The 25,453-nt window shown below is 55.1% G+C and overlaps 1 protein-coding gene across 1 annotated transcript; it reads right to left on the minus strand.

Moving 5' to 3' along the window:
* Positions 1-7,414: 7,414 nt before the first annotated feature.
* On the minus strand, positions 7,415-23,343 carry LOC142929760 (receptor-type tyrosine-protein phosphatase N2-like). Its single transcript, XM_076071597.1, has 7 exons — positions 23,254-23,343; positions 19,114-19,233; positions 16,492-16,658; positions 10,773-10,826; positions 10,151-10,215; positions 7,748-7,821; positions 7,415-7,612 (listed from the first exon to the last, which is right to left on the minus strand). Exons 1-7 carry the CDS (start codon positions 23,329-23,331, stop codon positions 7,541-7,543), a joined length of 630 nt encoding a protein of 209 aa, XP_075927712.1. The 5' UTR covers positions 23,332-23,343; the 3' UTR covers positions 7,415-7,540.
* Positions 23,344-25,453: the final 2,110 nt, after the last annotated feature.

A 25,453-nucleotide genomic window follows, 5' to 3' on the forward strand; every position in this document is an offset into this window, starting at 1 on the left:
CAGTCACTGAGGGAGACTCAGTCACTCAGAGAGACTCAGTCACTCAGAGAGACTCAGTCACTCAGGGAGACTCAGTCACTCAGAGAGACTCAGTCACTCAGAGAGACTCAGTCACTGATAGAGACTCAGTCACTCAGAGAGACTCAGTCACTCGGAGAGACTCAGTCACTCAGGGGACTCAGTCACTGAGAGAGACTCAGTCACTCAGAGCAGTCACTCAGGGAGACTCGGTCACTCAGGGAGACTCAGTCACTCAGAGAGACTCAGTCACTGAGAGAGACTCAGTCACTCAGGGATACTCAGTCACTCAGGGAGACTCAGTCACTCAGAGAGTCTCAGTCACTCAGAGAGACTCAGTCACTCAGGGAGTCTCAGTCACTCAGGGAGACTCAGTCACTCAGGGAGTCTCAGTCACTCAGGGAGACTCAGTCACTCAGAGAGACTCAGTCACTGAGAGAGACTCAGTCACTCAGGGAGACTCAGTCACTCAGAGAGACTCAGTCACTCAGGGAGACTCAGTCACTCAGAGAGACTCAGACACTCAGGGAGACTCAGTCAGTCAGGGAGACTCAGACACTCAGGGAGACTCAGTCAGTCAGGGAGACTCAGTCACTCAGGGAGACTTAGTCACTCAGGGAGACTCAGTCACTCAGGGAGACTCAGTCACTCAGGGAGACTCAGTCACTGAGAGAGACTCAGTCACTCAGGGAGACTCAGTCACTCAGAGAGACTCAGTCACTCAGGGAGACTCAGTCACTCAGGGAGACTCAGTCACTCAGAGAGTCTCAGTCACTCAGAGAGACTCAGTCACTCAGAGAGACTCAGTCACTCAGAGAGACTCAGTCACTGAGGGAAACTCAGTCACTCAGGGAGACTCAGTCACTCAGGGAGACTCAGTCACTCAGGGAGACTCAGTCACTGAGACGCAGTCACTCAGGGAGACCCAGACACGCGGGGAGACTCAGTCACTCAGGGAGACTCAGTCACTCAGGGAGACTCAGTCACTGAGACTCAGTCACTCAGAGAGACTCAGTCACTCAGGGAGACTCAGTCACTCAGGGAGACTCAGTCACTCAGGGAGACTCAGTCACTCAGGGAGACTCAGTCACTCAGAGGGACTCAGTCACTGAGAGAGACTCAGTCACTGAGAGAGACTCAGTCACTGAGAGAGACTCAGTCACTCAGGGAGTCTCAGTCACTCAGAGGGACTCAGTCACTGAGAGAGACTCAGTCACTGAGAGAGACTCAGTCACTCAGGGAGACTCAGTCACTCAGAGAGACTCAGTCACTCGGAGAGACTCAGACACTCAGAGAGACTCAGTCACTCAGGGAGACTCAGTCACTCAGAGAGACTCAGTCACTCAGGGAGACCCAGTCACTGAGAGAGACTCAGTCACTGAGAGAGACTCAGTCACTCAGGGAGACTCAGTCACTCGGAGAGACTCAGTCACTCAGGGAGACTCAGTCACTCAGGGAGACTCAGTCACTCAGAGAGACTCAGTCACTCAGGGAGACTCAGTCACTCAGGGAGACTCAGTCACTCAGGGAGACTCAGTCACTCAGGGAGACTCAGTCACTCAGAGAGACTCAGTCACTGAGAGAGACTCAGTCACTCAGGGAGACTCAGTCACTCAGGGAGACTCAGTCACTCAGAGAGTCTCAGTCACTCAGAGAGACTCAGTCACTCAGGGAGTCTCAGTCACTCAGGGAGACTCAGTCACTCAGGGAGTCTCAGTCACTCAGGGAGACTCAGTCACTCAGAGAGACTCAGTCACTGAGAGAGACTCAGTCACTCAGGGAGACTCAGTCACTCAGAGAGACTCAGTCACTCAGGGAGACTCAGTCACTCAGAGAGACTCAGACACTCAGGGAGACTCAGTCAGTCAGGGAGACTCAGTCACTCAGGGAGACTTAGTCACTCAGGGAGACTCAGTCACTCAGGGAGACTCAGTCACTCAGGGAGACTCAGTCACTGAGAGAGACTCAGTCACTCAGGGAGACTCAGTCACTCAGAGAGACTCAGTCACTCAGGGAGACTCAGTCACTCAGGGAGACTCAGTCACTCAGAGAGTCTCAGTCACTCAGGGAGACTCAGTCACTCAGAGAGACTCAGTCACTCAGAGAGACTCAGTCACTGAGGGAAACTCAGTCACTCAGGGAGACTCAGTCACTCAGGGAGACTCAGTCACTCAGGGAGACTCAGTCACTCAGGGAGACTCAGTCACTGAGACTCAGTCACTCAGGGAGACCCAGACACGCGGGGAGACTCAGTCACTCAGGGAGACTCAGTCACTCAGGGAGACTCAGTCACTGAGACTCAGTCACTCAGAGAGACTCAGTCACTCAGGGAGACTCAGTCACTCAGGGAGACTCAGTCACTCAGGGAGACTCAGTCACTCAGGGAGACTCAGTCACTCAGAGGGACTCAGTCACTGAGAGAGACTCAGTCACTGAGAGAGACTCAGTCACTCAGAGAGACTCAGTCACTCAGGGAGTCTCAGTCACTCAGAGGGACTCAGTCACTGAGAGAGACTCAGTCACTGAGAGAGACTCAGTCACTCAGGGAGACTCAGTCACTCAGAGAGACTCAGTCACTCGGAGAGACTCAGACACTCAGAGAGACTCAGTCACTCAGGGAGACTCAGTCACTCAGAGAGACTCAGTCACTCAGGGAGACCCAGTCACTGAGAGAGACTCAGTCACTGAGAGAGACTCAGTCACTCAGGGAGACTCAGTCACTCGGAGAGACTCAGTCACTCAGGGAGACTCAGTCACTCAGGGAGACTCAGTCACTCAGAGAGACTCAGTCACTCAGAGAGACTCAGTCACTTAGGGAGACTCAGACACTCAGGAAGACTCAGTCACTCAGGGAGACTCAGTCACTCAGGGAGACTCAGTCACTCAGGGAGACTCAGTCACTGAGAGAGACTCAGTCACTCAGAGAGACTCAGTCACTCAGAGAGACTCAGTCACTCAGGGAGACTCAGTCACTCAGAGAGACTCAGTCACTCAGGGAGACTCAGTCACTCAGGGAGACTCAGTCACTCAGAGAGACTTAGTCACTGAGGGAGACTCAGTCACTCAGGGAGACTCAGTCACTGAGGGAGACTCAGTCACTCAGAGAGACTCAGACACTCAGGGAGACTCAGTCACTCGGAGAGACTCAGTCACTCAGGGAGACTCAGTCACTCAGGGAGACTCAGTCACTGAGGGAGACTCAGTCACTCAGGGAGACTCAGTCACTCAGGGAGACCCAGACACTCAGGGAGACTCAGCCACTCTGGGAGACTCAGTCACTCAGAGAGACTCAGACACTCAGGGAGACTCAGTCAGGGAGACTCAGTCACTCAGGGAGACTCAGTCACTCAGGGAGACTCAGTCACTCAGGGAGACTCAGTCACTCAGAGAGACTCAGTCACTCAGGGAGACCCAGACACACGTAGAGACCCAGACACTCAGGTAGACGCAGACACTCAGGGAGACCCAGACACTCAGGGAGACCCAGACACTCAGGGAGACCCAGACACTAAGGGAGACCCAGACACACGGAGAGACCCAGACACTCAGGGAGACCCAGACACTCAGGGAGACCCAGACACACAGGGAGACCCAGACACACAGGGAGACCCAGACACACGGAGAGACCCAGACACACGGAGAGACCCAGACACTCAGGGAGACCCAGACACATAGGGAGACCCAGACACACGGAGAGACTCAGACACTCAGGGAGACCCAGACACTCAGGGAGACCCAGACACACAGGGAGACCCAGACACACGGAGAGACCCAGACACACGGAGAGACCCAGACACAAAGGGAGACCCAGACACTCAGGGAGACCCAGACACACAGGGAGACCCAGACACTCAGGGAGACCCAGACACTCAGGGAGACCCAGACACACAGGGAGACCCAGACACTCAGGGAGACCCAGACACACAGGGAGACCCATACACTCAGGGAGACCCAGACACTCAGGGAGACCCAGACACACAGGGAGACCCAGACACACAGGGAGACCCAGACACACGGAGAGACCCAGACACACGGGAGACCCAGACACTCAGGGAGACCCAGACACACAGGGAGACCCAGACACTCAGGGAGACCCAGACACTAAGGGAGACCCAGACACACGGAGAGACCCAGACACTCAGGGAGACCCAGACACTCAGGGAGACCCAGACACACAGGGAGACCCAGACACACAGGGAGACCCAGACACACGGAGAGACCCAGACACACGGAGAGACCCAGACACTCAGGGAGACCCAGACACATAGGGAGACCCAGACACACGGAGAGACTCAGACACTCAGGGAGACCCAGACACTCAGGGAGACCCAGACACACAGGGAGACCCAGACACACGGAGAGACCCAGACACACGGAGAGACCCAGACACAAAGGGAGACCCAGACACTCAGGGAGACCCAGACACACAGGGAGACCCAGACACTCAGGGAGACCCAGACACTCAGGGAGACCCAGACACACAGGGAGACCCAGACACTCAGGGAGACCCAGACACACAGGGAGACCCATACACTCAGGGAGACCCAGACACTCAGGGAGACCCAGACACACAGGGAGACCCAGACACACAGGGAGACCCAGACACACGGAGAGACCCAGACACACGGGAGACCCAGACACTCAGGGAGACCCAGACACACAGGGAGACCCAGACACACAGGGAGACCCAGACACATGGAGAGACCCAGACACTCAGGGAGACCCAGACACTCAGGGAGACCCAGACACACAGGGAGACCCAGACACACGGAGAGACCCAGACACACGGAGAGACCCAGACACTCAGGGAGACCCAGACACATAGGGAGACCCAGACACACGGAGAGACCCAGACACTCAGGGAGACCCAGACACTCAGGGAGACCCAGACACACAGGGAGACCCAGACACACGGAGAGACCCAGACACACGGAGAGACCCAGACACTCAGGGAGACCCAGACACACAGGGAGACCCAGACACACAGGGAGACCCAGACACTCAGGGAGACCCAGACACTCAGGGAGACCCAGACACACAGGGAGACCCAGACACTCAGGGAGACCCAGACACACAGGGAGACCCATACACTCAGGGAGACCCAGACACTCAGGGAGACCCAGACACACAGGGAGACCCAGACACACAGGGAGACCCAGACACACAGGGAGACCCAGACACACGGAGAGACCCAGACACTCAGGGAGACCCAGACACTCAGGGAGACCCAGACACACAGGGAGACCCAGACACACGGAGAGACCCAGACACACGGGAGACCCAGACACTCAGGGAGACCCAGACACTCAGGAGACCCAGACACTCAGGGAGACCCAGACACTAAGGGAGACCCAGACACACGGAGAGACCCAGACACTCCGGGAGACCCAGACACTGAGGGAGACCCAGACACACAGGGAGACCCAGACACACGGAGAGACCCAGACACTCAGGGAGACCCAGACACTCAGGGAGACCCAGACACACAGGGAGACCCAGACACACGGAGAGACCCAGACACACGGGAGACCCAGACACTCAGGGAGACCCAGACACTCAGGAGACCCAGACACTCAGGGAGACCCAGACACTAAGGGAGACCCAGACACACGGAGAGACCCAGACACTCCGGGAGACCCAGACACTGAGGGAGACCCAGACACACAGGGAGACCCAGACACACGGAGAGACCCAGACACACGGAGAGACCCAGACACTCAGGGAGACCCAGACACTCAGGGAGACCCAGACACACGGAGAGACCCAGACACATGGAGAGACCCAGACACACGGAGAGACCCAGACACTCGGGGAGACCCAGACACTCAGGGAGACCCAGACACACGGAGAGACCCAGACACACGGAGAGACCCAGACACTCAGGGAGACCCAGACACTCAGGGAGACCCGGACACTCAGGGAGACCCAGACACTCAGGGAGACCCAGACACTCAGGGAGACCCAGACACTCAGGGAGACCCAGACACACGGAGAGACCCAGACACTCCGGGAGACCCAGACACTCAGGGAGACCCAGACACACAAGGAGACCCAGACACACGGAGAGACCCAGACACACGGAGAGACCCAGACACTCAGGGAGACCCAGACACTCAGGGAGACCCAGACACACGGGGAGACCCAGACACTCAGGGAGACCCAGACAAGTGGGGAGACCCAGACACTCAGGGAGACCCAGACACTCAGGGAGACCCAGATGCTCAGGGAGACTCAGACACTCAGGGAGACCCAGACACTCCGGGAGACCCAGACACTCAGGGAGACCCAGACACTCAGGGAGACCCAGACACTCAGGGAGACGCAGACACACGGAGAGACCCAGACACTCCGGGAGACCCAGACACTCAGGGAGACCCAGACACACAAGGAGACCCAGACACACGGAGAGACCCAGACACACGGAGAGACCCAGACACTCAGGGAGACCCAGACACTCAGGGAGACCCAGACACACGGGGAGACCCAGACACTCAGGGAGACCCAGACAAGTGGGGAGACCCAGACACTCAGGGAGACCCAGACACTCAGGGAGACCCAGACGCTCAGGGAGACTCAGACACTCAGGGAGACTCAGACACTCAGGGAGACCCAGACACTCCGGGAGACCCAGACACTCAGGGAGACCCAGACACACAGGGAGACCCAGACACACGGAGAGACCCAGACACACGGAGAGACCCAGACACTCAGGGAGACCCAGACACTCAGGGAGACCCAGACACTCAGGGAGACCCAGTCACTCAGGGAGACCCAGACACACAGCGAGACCCAGACACAAAGGGAGACCCAGACACACGGAAAGACCCAGACACTCAGGGAGACCCAGACACTCAGAGAGACCCAGACACACGGGGAGACCCAGACACTCAGGGAGACCCAGACACACGGGGAGACCCAGACACTCAGGGAGACCCAGACACAAAGGGAGACCCAGACACACGGGGAGACCCAGTCACTCAGGGAGACCCAGTCACAAAGGGAGACCCAGACACACAGGGAGACCCAGACACTCAGGGAGACCCAGACACTCAGGGAGACCCAGACACTCAGAGAGACCCAGACACACGGGGAGACCCAGACACACGGGGAGACCCAGACACTCAGGGAGACCCAGTCACAAAGGGAGACCCAGACACACGGGGAGACCCAGACACTCAGGGAGACCCAGACACAAAGGGAGACCCAGACACACGGGGAGACCCAGTCACTCAGGGAGACCCAGTCACAAAGGGAGACCCAGTCACGTGCAGTGTCGTCACGACTGCACTTCACCTCTACGTCCGCGCCTCTCCTCCCGTCCCGTCCCTGCAACCCCGTATCTGTGCCCCCTCCCCACACCCTAGCTCCTCATCACCCCCCCCCCCCTCTTCCTCCTCCTCTTCCACCTCTTACTCCACATCCACCTCCTTCAATTTTCCCTTCTCCTCTTCCTGTACTCCACCTCCGCATCGTTCTCATGAGCCACTCCACCCCCTCCACCTCCTCCATCTCCTTGCCCGTGTCACTTGGGGAGCGACTTGAGGATGGCGTTCACCTCTTCAGCCAGAGCTGTGAGCGCAAACTCAAACTGCTCCTGTGGGGACAGGGAAGGGGGCAGGGGTTAAGGGTGAGGGGTGGGGGGCGTGAGGGATTGGGGGGGGGGCGAGGGGTGGGGGGGTGAGGGGTGGGGGGGTGAGGGGTGGGGGGGCTAGGGGGGGGCTCTTGGTACCTTGGTGCGCACCATGCCTGCACGCTGGTCGCGGATGTGCTCCAGTGTGGCTGCGATGTCGATCTCCTTCGTGCCTGAGAGGCAAGAGACGTGGACTTCAGGATGAAGTCAAAGTATTATTTTATCCACCCAACCGACCACACGGCCTTCTGGGAGTGCACACTTTCACAAACGTTTATTGAACACAAGAACATGCTTGTGTTTCCCATTTCCACATTCAGTCTGAACCAATTATGATTAACTAACGGATGTTCGTAGGCAAGGCCTCTCTCTCCCTCTGCGTTAGATCTGGCTCCTAGTTCGACGCTAAACACGATAAATAGTTAACATAATGTGCAAGAATTCGTAAACACGGAATGTTTATCTCCTAATGTGCACATCTCTCATCTGGGGTTCACGGCCATCCGTGGAGGCCACGAGTGGGCACACTCCCAGGGCCTCCCAGGCTGCCTCCGGCACACGGAAAGAGGCCAACACACATTGTGCTCCCAGCCGCGGGGCCAGCCGTGTGGACCCCGTGTGGTCTCTGTGTGGTCTCTGTGTGGTCTCCGTGTGGTCTCTGTGTGGGCCCCGTGTGGACCCCGTGTGGTCTCTGTGTGGTCTCTGTGTGGTCCCATGTGGTCTCTGTGTGGTCTCTGTGTGGTCTCTGTGTGGTCCCCGTGTGGTCTCTGTGTGGTCCCCGTGTGGTCTCTGTGTGGTCTCTGTGTGGACCCCGTGTGGTCTCTGTGTGGTCTCTGTGTGGTCTCTGTGTGGTCTCTGTGTGGTCCCCGTGTGGTCCCCGTGTGGTCTCTGTGTGGTCTCTGTGTGGACCCCGTGTGGTCTCTGTGTGGTCTCTGTGTGGTCTCTGTGTGGTCTCTGTGTGGTCTCTGTGTGGTCTCTGTGTGGTCCCATGTGGTCTCTGTGTGGTCTCTGTGTGGTCTCTGTGTGGTCCCCGTGTGGTCTCTGTGTGGTCCCCGTGTGGTCTCTGTGTGGTCTCTGTGTGGTCTCTGTGTGGTCCCCATGTGGTCTCTGTGTGGTCTCTGTGTGGTCTCTGTGTGGTCTCCGTGTGGTCCCCGTGTGGTCTCTGTGTGGTCCCCGTGTGGTCTCTGTGTGGTCTCTGTGTGGACCCCGTGTGGTCTCTGTGTGGACCCCGTGTGGTCTCTGTGTGGTCTCTGTGTGGTCCCCGTGTGGTCTCTGTGTGGTCCCCGTGTGGTCTCTGTGTGGTCTCTGTGTGGTCCCCGTGTGGTCCCCATGTGGTCTCTGTGTTGTCCCCGTGTGGTCTCTGTGTGGTCTCTGTGTGGACCCCGTGTGGTCTCTGTGTGGTCTCTGTGTGGTCTCTGTGTGGTCTCTGTGTGGTCTCTGTGTGGTCTCTGTGTGGTCTCTGTGTTGTCTCTGTGTGGTCTCTGTGTGGTCTCTGTGTGGACCCCGTGTGGTCTCTGTGTGGTCTCTGTGTGGTCTCTGTGTGGTCCCCATGTGGTCCCCGTGTGGTCTCTGTGTGGTCTCTGTGTGGTCTCTGTGTGGTCCCCGTGTGGTCTCTGTGTTGTCTCTGTGTGGTCTCTGTGTGGTCTCTGTGTGGTCCCCGTGTGGTCTCTGTGTGGTCTCCGTGTGGTCTCTGTGTGGTCTCCGTGTGGTCCCCGTGTGGTCTCTGTGTGGACCCCGTGTGGTCTCTGTGTGGTCTCTGTGTGGTCTCCGTGTGGTCTCCGTGTGGTCTCTGTGTGGACCCCGTGTGGTCCCCATGTGGTCTCTGTGTGGTCTCTGTGTGGTCTCTGTGTGGACCCCGTGTGGTCTCTGTGTGGTCTCTGTGTGGACCCCGTGTGGTCTCTGTGTGGTCTCTGTGTGGTCTCTGTGTGGTCTCTGTGTGGTCCCCATGTGGTCTCTGTGTGATCTCTGTGTGTCCTCTGTGTGGTCTCTGTGTGGTCCCCGTGTGGTCTCTGTGTGGTCTCTGTGTGGTCTCTGTGTGGTCCCCATGTGGTCTCTGTGTGGTCTCTGTGTGGTCCCCATGTGGTCTCTATGTGGTCTCTGTGTGGTCTCTGTGTGGTCCCCGTGTGGTCCCCATGTGGTCTCTGTGTGGTCTCTGTGTGGTCTCTGTGTGGTCTCTGTGTGGTCTCTGTGTGGTCTCCGTGTGGTCTCTGTGTGGTCTCTGTGTAGTCTCTGTGTGGTCTCTGTGTGGTCTCTGTGTGGACCCCGTGTGGTCTCTGTGTGGTCTCTGTGTGGTCTCTGTGTGGTCTCTGTGTGGACCCCGTGTGGTCTCTGTGTGGTCTCTGTGTGGTCTCTGTGTGGTCTCTGTGTGGACCCCGTGTGGTCTCTGTGTGGTCTCTGTGTGGTCCCCATGTGGTCTCTGTGTGGTCCCCGTGTGGTCCCCGTGTGGTCTCCATGTGGTCTCTGTGTGGTCCCCGTGGGGTCCCGGTGTGGCGTTGCCCTCACCCTTGGTCATGCGGTTAAGCACCATGTCGATGAGCAGGTAGGTGCCCGTCCTCCCTGCCCCGTCGCTACCGGGCAGAGGTGGGGGCCGGGGATTAGGATCGTAATCAACACGGGCCTTGTGCTGGGTGATGAGCGGAATGTGCAGGGTGCAGGGGATTGATGAGTGCAGGGTGTTGCGGATAATGAGTGCAGGCTGCTGGGTGCGTGTGATGATGAGTGCTGGGTGCAGGGTGCTGAGTACAGGGTGCTGGGTGCAGGGGATTGAGTGCAGGGTGCTGAGTGCAGGGGAATGATGAGCGCAGGGTGCTGAGTGCAGGGTGCTGAATGCAGGGTGCTGAGTGCAGGTGATGATGAATGCAGGGTGCTGAGTGCAGGGTGCTGAATGCAGGGTGCTGAGTGCAGGTGATGATGAATGCAGGGTGCTGAGTGCAGGGTGCTGAATGCAGGGTGCTGAGTGCAGGTGATGATGAATGCAGGGGATGATGAGTGCAGGGGAATGATGAGTGCAGGGTGCTGAGTCAAGGGGATGATGAGTGCAGGGTGCTGGGTGCAGGGGATGATGAGTGCAAGGGAATGATGACTGCAGGGTGCTGGGTGCTGAGTGCTGAGTGCTGGGTGTCACCTGCAGTGGATGATGATGGGACAAGAGCGGCCACGGTAACACTTGTTCACCTTCCTGCATGGGACACGTTACCACGGAGACGTGTTACCATGGAGACGCGTTACCACGGAGATGCGTTACCACGGGGACGCGTTACCATGGAGACACGTTACCACGGGGACGCGTTACCACAGGGACGCGTTACCACGGGGACGCGTTACCACGGAGACGCGTTACCACGGGGACGCGTTACCACGGAGACGCGTTACCATGGAGACACGTTACCACGGGGACGCGTTACCACGGAGACGCGTTACCACGGACACGCGTTACCACGGAGACGCGTTACCACAGATACTCGTTACCAAGGAGACATTACCACGTATTGTCGTTACCATGGCGACGTTATCGGAGAGACGTTGCCATGGAGGTGTGTTACCACGGAGACAGATCACCATGGAAACATTGGGGACATGTTACCGTGTCTCCATGTTTGGAGACACCAAAGCAACTTGGAGGGCCGCTACGACGAGACTCATGGAGACACACGGAGACACTCGCCATCACAGGGAGACGCTTGTTACTGAGACATCTGGTCACCATGGAGACACGGTCATGGGTTACCATAGAAACACGGAGACACGTGTAACCATGGAGACACCGAGTCATGGGTCGCCATGGTAACATTGAGGCTGACGTCGCCACACAGAGAGAGCAAAAACAACGTCACCACACGTCGCTGTCACGGCAACAACAACAACACCGCACGTCGTTGTCACGGCAACTTCGACGCTGCTGGTGCCGGCGCTGGGGAACCACTGGCACCGGCAGCAGCAGCAGCACCACCACCACCACCAGCACCACCAGCACCACCACCACCACCAGCACCACCAGCACCACCACCACCACCAGCACCACCACCACCACCAGCAGCAGCACCACCAGCACCACCACCACCAGCACCACCACCACCAGCACCACCACCACCACCAGCACCACCACCACCAGCACCACCACCACCACCAGCACCACCACCAGCACCACCACCACCACCAACCACCAGCAGCACCACCACCAGCACCACCACCAGCAGCAGCAGCCACCGGGCGGCGGCGGCGGCGCCGTCTGCAGCCGCCCAAGCCGGGTCGCCAGCGCTGCTCCACCGCCGCCGCCACCCCGGCAACGGAGGAGTTGAACACCGCTGGCAGGTCCCCAACTCCAGCGCCCCCCTCAACTCCACCGCCCCCCCTCAACTCCACCGCCCCCCCTCAACTCCACCGCCCCCCTCAACTCCACCTCCCCCCTCAACTCCACCGCCCCCCTCAACTCCACCTCCCCCCTCAACTCCACCGCCCCCCCTCAACTCCAGCGCCCCCCCTCAACTCCACCGCCCCCCCTCAACTCCACCGCCCCCCCTCAACTCCAGCGCCCCCCCTCAACTCCAGCGCCCCCCCAGCAGCCGCGTCAACGGCGGTGGCTCGGCCCGGGCTGTGGTGGGCCTCGTGGCGCGCCCTCACGAGGCGTGGGGAGCGGGGCACCGCCTGCTGCTCCAATCACAGGGGCCGTCGTCCATAAAACACGTCACGTGGTTTGGGAAGATTTTTGACCCCCCCTCGTCACACGGCGTCACAGAAAGTCAGACCCCCCCCCCCTCAAATATGACGTCACAAAGCTCTGCCCCCCCCCCCAAAAAAATATATTTCCATTTTGAAGATAGAACACGCTTCAAATCGCTTTAAACTATTGTCATTGCAGTGCGTATTTAATGTGGCGCTGCGCTCTGATGTTGAAAATATTCAACGTCTAACTGAAACTGCAGACGTTCAGAATGTTATATTGAAATTCTCTTATAATTATACAATATTAAAAGTAATTATAACTATAAAAAACATACTTAGTAGTAGAACGAAGCGAAATGGAGAGTACAATTATATCAATCGCAGATTCGTTCCACAGAATAAAAAGCCCTGTTAGAATAATTAAAATGGAAATGTTTAATAACAATCATTTAAAAAAATGTACAAAATGTTTGCTTCTCCATTCTCCCATGGAGAAGCAAAATCCTCCTTCGCGGAATAAATAAAAGGTGACCTTAGAAAATTTAAATAATCAAGTAGTTAATAATTAAAATTAATAAAATTAGTGGTTATAACAATTATATTTTCATTAACTAGTAGAACGTGTTGTTTATATTTGTTTAAAGTTGCGCATTTTGATGTGACGTCAGATTTCTCAACCCCTCCCCTCCCTCCCCCCCTCGTCACACATCGTCACAAATGTCTGACCACCCCCCCCCCCCCCGAGGTGCGTGACGTCATTCATGGACTGCCCCTCCCACTGGAATTGGTCACCTGTGACTGGTGACCTGTGACCTGTGACTGGTGACCTGTGACTGGTGACCTGTAACTGGTGACCTGTGACCTGTGACTGGTGACCTGTGACTGGTGACCTGTGACTGGTGACCTGTGACCTGTGACTGGTGACCTGTGACTGGTGACCTGTGATTGGTGACCTGTGACCTGTGACTGGTGACCTGTGACTGGTGACCTGTGACCTGTAACTGGTGTCCTGTGACTGGTGACCTGTGACTGGTGACCTGTGACCTGTGACTGGTGACCTGTGACTGGTGACCTGTGACTGGTGACCTGTGACTGGTGATTGGTGACCTGTGACTGGTGACCTGTGACTGGTGACCTGTGACTGGTGACCTGTGACTGGTGACCTGTGACCTGTGACCTGTGACTGTTGACCTGTGACCTGTGACTGGTGACTTGTGACCTGTCACTGGTGACCTGTGACTGGTGACTTTTGATCTGTGACCTGTGACTGGTGACCTGTGACTGGTGACCTGTGACCGGTGACCTGTGACCTGTGACCTGTGATTGGTGACCTGTGACCTGTGACTGGTGACCTGTGACTGGTGACCTGTGACTGGTGACCTGTGACTGGTGACCTGTGACCTGTGACTGGTGACCGGTGACCTGTGACCTGTGACTGGTGACCTGTGACTGGTGACCTGTGACCGGTGACTGGTGACCTGTGACTGGTGACCTGTGACTGGTGACCTGTGACTGGTGACCTGTGACCTGTGACTGGTGACCTGTGACTGGTGACCTGTGACTGATGACCTGTGACCTGTGACTGGTGACTGTTGACCTGTGACTGGTGACCTGTGACTGGTGACCTGTGACTGGTGACCTGTGACCTGTGACTGGTGATTGGTGACCTGTGACTGGTGACCTGTGACTGGTGACCTGTGACCTGTGACTGGTGATTGGTGACCTGTGACTGGTGACCTGTGACTGGTGACCTGTGACCTGTGACTGGTGACCTGTGACTGGTGACCTGTGACTGGTGACCGGTGACCTGTGACTGGTGACCTGTGACTGGTGACCTGTGACTGGTGACCTGTGACCTGTGACCTGTGACCCTGAGCTGACGCTCAGCATTGAGCGTCGTGAGCCACTGAGCAGTGCCCGGTATCTCATCACTCCTCATCACTTCTCATCACTCCTCCTCACTTCTAATCACTCCTAACTCCGCATCACTCCTCCTCGCTCCTCACTTCTCACTCCTCCTCACTTATCACTCCTCACTCCTCCTCACTCCTCCTCACTCATCACTCCTCATCACTCCTCGCACCTGCTCACTTCTCATTCCTCCTCACTCCTCCTCACTCCTCCTCGCTCGTCCTTGCTCCTCACTCATCACTCCTCACTCCTCATCACTTCTCACTCCTCATCACTCCTCACTCCTCATCACTTCTCACTCCTCATCACTTCTCATTCCTCCTCGCTCCTCCTCACTCATCACTCCTCACTCCTCATCACTTCTCACTCCTCACTCATCACTCCTCATCACTACTCCTCGCATCTCCTCACTTGTCATTCCTTCTCGCTCCTCGCTCCTCCTCACTCCTCCTTGCTCCTCCTCACTCCTTGCTCCTTCTCACTCCTCCTCACCACTTCTCACTCCTCACTCCTTCTCACTCCCCCTCCCTCCTCGCTCCTCACTTCTCACTACTCCTCACTCCTCCTCACTCCTCCTCACTCGTCCTTGCTCCTCCTCACTCCTTGCTCCTTCTCACTCCTCCTCACTCCTCAATCCTCACTCCTCCTCACTCCTTGCTCCTCCTCGCTCCTCACTCCTCACTCCTCCTCGCTCCTCACTCCTCCTCACTGCTCGCTCCTCCTGCAGGGTGCGCGTTGGCTGTAGGTGTGCGGAGGGCGGCTGCCTCCGATGATCACTTTTGTGACTATGCAACTGGGCGGCGAGGGTACAAGCTGCAGGTCACAAAAATGATATCGGCCACAGCCACGCACGGCGCCGGCTCTGGGCCGCCAGCCCACGGCGGCGGCGGCGGCGGCGGCCGCCGATCGGTGGCGACGTGGAAGGGCCTCCTCGGAGGGCCACCAGAAGTGGGGAGTTTGCGAGCTCCTCTCTCTCATGAGGACCCTGGAGCTGTGCTGTGTGTGTGCCGTGTGTGTGTGTGCCGTGTGTGTGCCGTGTGTGTGTGTGTGCCGTGTGTGTGTGTGTGCCGTGTGTGTGTGTGTGCCGTGTGTGTGTGTGTGCCGTGTGTGTGTGTGTGCCGTGTGTGTGTGTGTGCCGTGTGTGTGTGTGTGCCGTGTGTGCTGTGTGTGTGCTGTGTGTGCCGTGTGTGTGTGCTGTGTGTGTGTGCTGTGTGTGTGCTGTGTGTGTGCTGTGTGTGTGTGCTGTGTGTGTGTGCTGTGTGTGTGCTGTGTGTGTGCTGTGTGTGTGTGCTGTGTGTGTGTGCTGTGTGTGTGTGCTGTGTGTGTGCTGTGTGTGCTGTGTGTGTGTGCTGTATGTGTGCTGTGTGTGTGTGCTGTGTGTGTGCTGTGTGTGTGTGCTGTGTGTGTGCTGTGTGTGTGCCGTGTGTGTGTGCTGTGTGTGTGCCGTGTGTGTGTGCTGTGTGTGCTGTGTGTGTGCTGTGTGTGTGCTGTGTGTGTGTGCTGTGTGTGTGCTGTGTGTGTGCTGTGTGTGTGTGCTGTGTGTGTGTATGTGTGCTGTGTGTGTGCCGTGTGTGTGTGCTGTGTGTGTGCCGTGTGTGTGTGCTGTGTGTGTGTGCTGTGTGTGTGCCGTGTGTGTGTGCTGTGTGTGTGAGCTGTGTGTGCTGTGTGTGTGTGCTGTGTGTGTGTGTGCTGTGTGTGCTGTGTGTGTGCTGTGTGTGCCGTGTTGTGTATAGGGGAGCAGTGGTGTAGTGGTTAGCGCTACGCTGCGCTACAAATCTGGTGACCCGAGTTCGATTCCTGCTCATGGCCAAAATCAGTGACGATTATCTGAACCGGTCCTGGGCCTCCCCTAGGTCGACTCAGCCTCAAATGAGTACCTGCTGCTGTGTGTGGGGAGACAAAGGCGTCCGGGCGTAGTGCTGGTCACGCATCCCCTCGTTTGCGGGTCTGGCCTTCATAGGTGTTACGGGCTATACGGGGGATCTTTGTCTCTGCTGTGTGTATTTGTGCTGTGTGGCTCCATGTCTCCGTGTGTATAAAACATCATCAGGGGCAAGCGCCGTGCCAGCGTCAATGCGCGCTGGGCCCGGCGTGCGGGTGGAGGCCGCCCGCCCACGGCGGCTTTGTCGCCCGCCCACGGCGGCTTTGTCGCCCGCCCACGGCGGCTTTGTCGCCCGCCCACGGCGGCTTTGTCGCCCGCCCACGGCGGCTTTGTCGCCCGCCCACGGCGGCTTTGTCGCCCGCCCACGGCGGCTTTGTCGCCCGCCCACCTGCGGAAGTCGAGCAGCGAGCGTGTGGACGCGGGCACGGCGTGGTCGGGCCAGCTCAGGAAGTGGAACTGCGTGAGGGTGCGCGTCTCCCCACTGCGGATGTTCTTCAGGTAGAAGCTGCGGACCAGGAAGTCCTCGCACCAGATGTGCTCCGACACCAGGTTCACCTGCCGGGGGTCGCGCGGAGGTCACGCGGAGGTCACGCGGAGGTCACGCACACGTGCGTGTGTTTGTGTGTGTGTGTGTATGTGTGGGCGGGCTCACACATCTCAGTCAACCCATAGCACCTGGGTCTGTCCCGTGACCTCCTGCACCTAGCCTGGCACATCAGTCAACCCATAGCACCTGGGTCTGTCCCGTGACCTCTTGCACCTAGCCTGGCACATCAGTCAATCCATATCACCTGGGTCTGTCCCGTGACCTCCTGCACCTAGCCTGGCACATCAGTCAACCCACAGCACCTGGGTCTGTCCGGTGACCTCCTGCACCTAGCCTGGCACATCAGTCAACCCATAGCACCTGGGTCTGTCCCGTGACCTCTTGCACCTAGCCTGGCACATCAGTCAATCCATATCACCTGGGTCTGTCCCGTGACCTCCTGCACCTAGCCTGGCACATCAGTCAACCCACAGCACCTGGGTCTGTCCGGTGACCTCCTGCATCTAGCCTGGCACATCAGTCAACCCATAGCACCTGGGTCTGTCCCGTGACCTCCTGCACCTAGCCTGGCACATCAGTCAATCCATACCACCTGGGTCTGTCCCGTGACCTCCTGCACCTAGCCTGGCACATCAGTCAACCCACAGCACCTGGGTCTGTCCCGTGACCTCCTGCCAGCAGTGAGCATTCGACGCTTCATGTGGCTTCGGAGTGCACCTAGCCTGGCACAAGCGCCGCGGTGACGTCGCTGCCATTTCGTTGTTGTTGTTGTGTTGTGGATCTCACTGTGGTCGTGTTGTTGTTGTTGTAGTTGTTGTTGTGTTGTGGATCTCACTGTGGTTGTAGTTGTTGTTGTTGTTGTGGATCTCACTGTGGTTGTAGTTGTTGTGTTGTTGTTGTGTTGTGGATCTCACTGTGGTTGTAGTTGTTGTTGTGTTGTGGATCTCACTGTGGTTGTAGTTGTTGTTGTTGTGTTGTGGATCTCACTGTGGTTGTAGTTGTTGCTGCTGTGGTCGTGTTGTAGTTGTTGTTGTGGATCTCACTGTGGTCGTGTTGTTGTTGTGTTGTGGATCTCACTGTGGTCGTAGTTGTTGTTGTTGTTGTGTTGTTGTTGAGTTGTGGATCTCACTGTGGTTGTAGTTGTTGCTGCTGTAGTCGTGTTATTGTTGTTGTTGTGGATCTCACTGTGGTCGTGTTGTTGTTGTGGATCTCACTGTGGTTGTAGTTGTTGTTGTTGTGTTGTGGATCTCACTGTGGTTGTAGTTGTTGTTGTGTTGTGGATCTCACTGTGGTTGTAGTTGTTGTTGTTGTGTTGTGGATCTCACTGTGGTTGTAGTTGTTGCTGCTGTGGTCGTGTTGTAGTTGTTGTTGTGGATCTCACTGTGGTCGTGTTGTTGTTGTGTTGTGGATCTCACTGTGGTCGTGTTGTTGTTGTGTTGTGGATCTCACTGTGGTCGTAGTTGTTGTTGTGTTGTTGTTGAGTTGTGGATCTCACTGTGGTTGTAGTTGTTGCTGCTGTAGTCGTGTTATTGTTGTTGTTGTGGATCTCACTGTGGTCGTGTTGTTGTTGTGGATCTCACTGTGGTTGTAGTTGTTGTTGTTGTGTTGTGGATCTCACTGTGGTTGTAGTTGTTGTTGTGTTGTGGATCTCACTGTGGTTGTAGTTGTTGTTGTTGTGTTGTGGATCTCACTGTGGTTGTAGTTGTTGCTGCTGTGGTCGTGTTGTAGTTGTTGTTGTGGATCTCACTGTGGTCGTGTTGTTGTTGTGTTGTGGATCTCACTGTGGTCGTAGTTGTTGTTGTTGTTGTGTTGTTGTTGAGTTGTGGATCTCACTGTGGTTGTAGTTGTTGCTGCTGTAGTCGTGTTATTGTTGTTGTTGTGGATCTCACTGTGGTCGTGTTGTTGTTGTGGATCTCACTGTGGTTGTAGTTGTTGTTGTTGTGTTGTGGATCTCACTGTGGTTGTAGTTGTTGCTGCTGTAGTCGTGTTAATGTTGTTGTTGTGGATCTCACTGTGGTCGTGTTGTAGTTGTTGTTGTTGTGTTGTGGATCTCACTGTGGTTGTAGTTGTTGTTGTGTTGTGGATCTCACTGTGGTTGTAGTTGTTGTTGTGTTGTGGATCTCACTGTGGTTGTAGTTGTTGTGTTGTGTTGTGGATCTCACTGTGGTTGTAGTTGTTGTTGTGGATCTCACTGTGGTTGTAGTTGTTGCTGCTGTGGTCGTGTTGTAGTTGTTGTTGTTGTGTTATGGTGGCTCTCTGTGTGCGCACTGCTGCGCTCGCTCTACGAACGCGGACACCGGAGTTCGATCCCCGCTCACCTCCAACATCACTGGGCCTCCCCTAGGTCGACTCAGCACGAAACAGATACCTGGACTCGCCACTGGGGAGACAAAGGCGGCCTCGGCAGGCGCTCGCCGAGGGCTGTGTGGGGGCGAGGGTGGGGTGGGGTGCGTTTGTGGGAACCTCGTAGATGTGGTAGAGGTTGGAGCCCTCGTCGGGCCAATAACGCTGGCACTGCCTCACGCCGTTCTCACTCAGCGGTGTGAGCATCACCAGCACCACGCAGCCCTGCTCCCACACCATCTGCACCATCACCACCACCATCGTCATTAACACCATCATCACCAACAACATCAACATCACCACCACCATCACCAACATCATCACCAACATCATCACAACCATTACCATCACGAGCACCACGCAGCCTTGCTCCCACACCATCTGTACCATCACCATCGTCATTAACACCATCATCACCAACAACATCAACATCACCACCACCATCACCAACATCATCACAAACATTACCATCACGAGCACCACGCAGCCTTGCTCCCACACCATCTGCACCATCACCACCACCATCGTCATTAACACCATCATCACCAACATCATCAACATGATCACCACCAACATCACCACCACCATCACCAACATCATCACCATCACCAGCACCACGCAGCCTTGCTCCCACACCATCTGTACCATCACCACCACCATCGTCATTAACACCATCATCATCACCAACATCACCACCATCATCAACATGATCACCACCAACATCACCACCACCATCACCAACATCATCACTAACATCACCACCACGCAGCCTTGCTCCCACACCATCTGTACCATCACCATCGTCATTAACACCATCATCACAAACATCATCAACATCATCAACATGATCACAACCAACATCACCACCACCATCACCAACATCATCACCAACATCACCACCACGCAGCCTTGCTCCCACACCATCTGCACCATCACCATCGTCATTAACACCATCATCATCACCAACATCACTACCATCATCAACATGATCACCACCATCAACATCGTCAACATTATTACCACCAACATCATCACAAACATTACCATCACCAGCACCACGCAGTCATGCTCCCACACCATCTGCACCATCACCACCATAATCATTAGCACCATCATCATCACCAACATCAGCACCGCCATCGTCATCAAAATCATAACCAATATCACCACCATCACCAACATCACCACAATCATCAACATGATCACCAACATCATCATCACAAACATTACCATCACCATCACGAGCACCACACAGCCTTGCTCCCACATCATCTGCACCATCACAACCAACATCATCATCATCAACATCATCACCATCATCACCACCAACATCATCATCACCACCAACATCACCATCACCACCATCACCACACGACATCACCACCATCACCACCACAACATCATCACCACACGACATCACCAACATCATCACCACCAACATCACCATCACCACACGACATCACCATCATCACCACCATCACCACACGTCATCACCACCATCACCACACGTCATCACCACCATCACCACACGACATCACCACCATCACCACACGACATCACCAACATCATCATCACCACCATCACCACACGACATCACCAACATCATCATCACCACCATCACCACACGACATCACCAACATCACCACCAACATCACCACCAACATCACCATCACCACACGACATCACCAACATCACCACACGACATCACCACCATCACCACACGACATCACCACACGACATCACCACACGACATCACCACACGACATCACCACCACACGACATCACCACCATCACCAACATCACCATCACCACCATCACCACCATCACCACACGACATCACCACCATCACCAACATCACCACCATCACCACACGACATCACCATCACCACACGACATCACCACCATCACCACCATCACCACCACCAACATCACCATCACCACACGACATCACCAACATCACCACACGACATCACCACCATCACCACACGACATAACCACACGACATCACCACACGACATCACCACACGACATCACCACCACACGACATCACCACCATCACCAACATCACCATCACCACCATCACCATCACCACACATCACCATCATCACCATCACCACCATCACCACCATCACCACACGACATCACCACCATCACCAACATCACCACCATCACCACACGACATCACCATCACCACACGACATCACCACCATCACCACCATCACCACCACCACCATCACTATCACCACGCGACATCACCACCATCACCACCATCACCACCATCACCATCACCACCATCACCATCACCACACGACATCACCACCATCACCACCATCACCACACGACATCACCACCATCACCACCATCACCATCACCACCATCACCACCATCACCATCACCACCATCACCACACGACATCACCACCATCACCAACATCACCACCATCACCATCACCACACGACATCACCACCATCACCACCATCACCACCATCACCACACGACATCACCACCATCACTATCACCACGCGACATCACCACCATCACCACCATCACCACCATCACCATCACCACCATCACCATCACCACACGACATCACCACCATCACCACCATCACCACACGACATCACCACCATCACCACCACACGACATCACCACCATCACCACCATCACCATCACCACACGACATCACCACCATCACCAACATCACCACCATCACCATCACCACACGACATCACCACCATCACCAACATCACCACCATCACCATCACCACACGACATCACCACCATCACCATCACCACACGACATCACCACACGACATCACCACCATCACCACCATCACCATCACCACCATCACCACCATCACCATCACCACCATCACCACACGACATCACCACCATCACCACCATCACCATCACCACCATCACCACACGACATCACCACCATCACCACCATCACCATCACCACCATCACCATCACCACCATCACCATCACCACACGACATCACCACCATCACCATCACCACACGACATCACCACACGACATCACCACCATCACCACCATCACCATCACCACCATCACCACCATCACCACCATCACCATCACCACACGACATCACCACCATCACCATCACCACCATCACCACACGACATCACCACCATCACCAACATCACCACACGACATCACCACCATCACCACCATCACCATCACCACCATCACCACACGACATCACCACCATCACCAACATCACCACACGACATCACCACCATCACCACCATCACCACCATCACCACACGACATCACCACCATCACCAACATCACCACCATCACCACCATCACCACCATCACACGACATCACCACCATCACCATCACCACACGACATCACCACACGACATCACCACCATCACCACCATCACCATCACCACCATCACCATCACCACCATCACCACCATCACCACACGACATCACCACCATCACCATCACCACCATCACCACACGACATCACCACCATCACCAACATCACCACACGACAGCACCACCATCACCACCATCACCATCACCACCATCACCACACGACATCACCACCATCACCAACATCACCACACGACATCACCACCATCACCACCATCACCATCACCACCATCACCACACGACATCACCACCATCACCAACATCACCACACGACATCACCACCATCACCAACATCACCACACGACATCACCACCATCACCACCATCACCATCACCACCATCACCACACGACATCACCACCATCACCAACATCACCACACGACATCACCACCATCACCACCATCACCATCACCACCATCAACACACGACATCACCACCATCACCAACATCACCACACGACATCACCACCATCACCAACATCACCACACGACATCACCACCATCACCACCATCACCACACGACATCACCACCATCACCAACATCACCACACGACATCACCACCATCACCACCATCACCATCACCACCATCACCACACGACATCACCACCATCACCAACATCACCACACGACATCACCACCATCACCAACATCACCACACGACATCACCACCATGACCACCATCACCACCATCACCACCATCACCATCACCACCATCACCATCACCACCACCACCATCACCACCATCACCAACATCACCACACGACATCACCATCACCATCACCACACGACATCACCATCACCACCATCACCAACATCACCACCATCACCACCACCAACATCACCACCACCATCACCTGCCAGAAGTCGGCGACCGTGTGGGGGAGGGGCCCCTGGGTGGCGATGTAGGACGGGCTGCGGGGGTCGTGGTCCATCTGGGGGGTACAGGGACCAGGTGGGGGGGGGGGGGTACAGGTACCAGGTGGGGGAGGGGGGTACAGGTACCAGGTGGGGGGGTACAGGTACCAGACTTGGTTGTAGGGACAGCGAGGGTCATGCTGGTGATGATGGTGGTGATAGTGGTGATGGTGGTGATAGTGGTGATAGTGATGATGGTGGTGATAGTGGTGATAGTGATGATGGTGGTGATAGTGGTGATAGTGATGATGGTGGTGATAGTGATGATAGTGATGATGGTGGTGATAGTGATGATGGTGGTGATGGTGGTGATAGTGGTGATAGTGATGGTGGTGGTGATAGTGGTGATGGTGGTGATAGTGATGATAGTGATGATGGTGGTGATAGTGATGATGGTGGTGATAGTGATGATAGTGATGATGGTGGTGATAGTGATGATGGTGGTGATAGTGATGATGGTGGTGATAGTGATGATAGTGATGATGGTGGTGATAGTGATGATGGTGGTGATAGTGGTGATAGTGATGATGGTGGTGATAGTGGTGATAGTGATGATGGTGGTGATAGTGATGATAGTGATGATGGTGGTGATAGTGGTGATGGTGGTGATAGTGATGATGTTGGTGATAGTGATGATAGTGGTGATAGTGATGATGGTGGTGATAGTGATGATAGTGATGATGGTGGTGATGGTGGTGATAGTGGTGATAGTGATGATGGTGGTGATAGTAATGATGGTGGTGATAGTGATGATGGTGGTGATAGTGATGATAGTGATGATGGTGGTGATAGTGATGATGGTGGTGATAGTGATTATGGTGGTGATAGTGATGATGATGGTGATAGTGGTGGTAGTGGTGATGGTGGTGATAGTGATGATGGTGGTGATAGTGATGATGGTGGTGATAGTGATGATGGTGGTGATAGTGATGGTAGTGGTGATAGTGATGATGGTGGTGAGAGTGATGATGGTGGTTTTAGTGATGATGGTGGTGAAAGTGATGATGGTGGTGATAGTGATTATAGTGATGATGGTGGTGATAGTGATGATGGTGGTGATAGTGATGATGGTGGTGATAGTGATGGTAGTGGTGATGGTGGTGATAGTGATGATAGTGGTGATGGTGATGAAAGTGATGATGGTGGTGATAGTGATGGTAGTGGTGATGATGGTGATAGTGATGATGGTGGTGATAGTGATGATGGTGGTGATAGTGATGATGGTGGTGATAGTGATGATGGTGGTGATCGTGATGGTAGTGGTGATGGTGGTGATAGTGATGATGGTGGTGATAGTGATGATGGTGGTGATAGTGATGATAGTGGTGATGGTGATGATAGTGATGATGGTGGTGATTGTGATGGTAGTGGTGATGGTGTTGATAGTGATTATGGTGGTGATAGTGATGACAGTGATGATGGTGGTGATAGTGATGGTAGTGGTGATGGTGGTGATAGTGATGATGGTGGTGATAGTGATGATGGTGGTGATAGTGATGATGGTGGTGATAGTGATAGTAGTGGTGATGGTGGTGATAGTGATGATAGTGATGATGGTGGTGATGGTGGTGATAGTGATGATGGTGGTGATAGTGATGATAGTGGTGATAGTGATGATGGTGGTGATAGTGATGATGGTGGTGATAGTGATGATAGTGATGATGGTGGTGACAGTGATGATGGTGGTGATAGTGATGATGGTGGTGATAGTGATGATAGTGATGATGGTGGTGATAGTGATGATGGTGGTGATAGTGGTGATAGTGATGATGGTGGTGATAGTGGTGATAGTGATGATGGTGGTGATAGTGATGATAGTGATGATGGTGGTGATGGTGGTGATAGTGATGATGGTGGTGATAGTGATGATAGTGATGATGGTGGTGATAGTGATGATGGTGGTGATAGTGATGATAGTGATGATGGTGGTGATAGTGATGATGGTGGTGATAGTGATGATGGGGTGATAGTGATGATAGGTGATGTTGGTGGTGATAGTGATGATGGTGTGATAGTGATGGTAGTGTGTATATGTGATTAGCAGGTGAAGTGGATGCTAGTGGGCTGACGGGTGATGAGGTAGTGTTGAGCTGGTCAGGTGATAGTTGGGGGGGGGATATTAGCGGGTTCTTTGGCCCT

This window comes from Petromyzon marinus, chromosome 34, assembly GCF_048934315.1.
Source record: "Petromyzon marinus isolate PM22_M1 ecotype Great Lakes invasive population chromosome 34, UKy_Petmar_22M1.pri1.0, whole genome shotgun sequence".
NCBI lineage: Eukaryota > Metazoa > Chordata > Hyperoartia > Petromyzontiformes > Petromyzontidae > Petromyzon > Petromyzon marinus.